The sequence below is a fragment of the Narcine bancroftii genome, chromosome 10 (assembly GCF_036971445.1).
Source record: "Narcine bancroftii isolate sNarBan1 chromosome 10, sNarBan1.hap1, whole genome shotgun sequence".
Lineage (NCBI taxonomy): Eukaryota > Metazoa > Chordata > Chondrichthyes > Torpediniformes > Narcinidae > Narcine > Narcine bancroftii.
In genome coordinates, this window is record NC_091478.1 from 18,373,572 (window position 1) to 18,374,144 (window position 573).

A 573-nucleotide genomic window follows, 5' to 3' on the forward strand; every position below is an offset into this window, starting at 1 on the left:
TATTACAGAGGCACAAATAATATTTGGTGCCACTGTGCGCCACCCATGTCCTGCTTCAAAGTAGTTGGAATTAGAAAAGATGTGTTTTTTATAAAGGGATTTTTTAAAGATGTTGCTTTATTTAAGATTGTACTTTTATTACAATAATTTTGAGAAAAACAATTGTTCAATATGTGCCAAAACAACCAAGATGAGAAAGATTATTTTTATTGTCATGTAATAATACAAAAATTGTGATATACACAATAAACTTTAACTTTTAGCCTTCTTTGTGACTAAGTCTAAGCATAACAGTAGAATAAAGCATATTTAAAATAACCATCCTATGAATGACCTAATACTGTATTATTCCAATGTAGAAGCTATTTGCAGAATTGGATGGAAAAGACTCCAGTTTAAGAACATTCTGCACATTTCATATTCTTCCTATCAAAACGGCAAACTCCAGACATTTTGCTTTCCCATTTATTATACAAAACCTTATTAGCAAACACAGCTATAATACACTTGGTCCACTTATCTAAGTCAGTTAGGTAGTTTGTAAATAGTTGAGGCCTCACCGTTGGCCTTCAT

General features: G+C 31.4%; 1 protein-coding gene across 1 annotated transcript in view; it reads right to left on the minus strand.

Annotated features, from left to right (window-relative positions):
• Window positions 1-573, minus strand: part of cacul1 (CDK2 associated cullin domain 1) — a 165,910-nt gene extending 165,337 nt beyond the window's left edge. Inside the window, exon 1 of the mRNA XM_069899560.1 lies at window positions 561-573. Coding sequence (XP_069755661.1) covers window positions 561-573 — 13 coding nt within the window. The remainder of the gene's footprint in view (window positions 1-560) is intronic.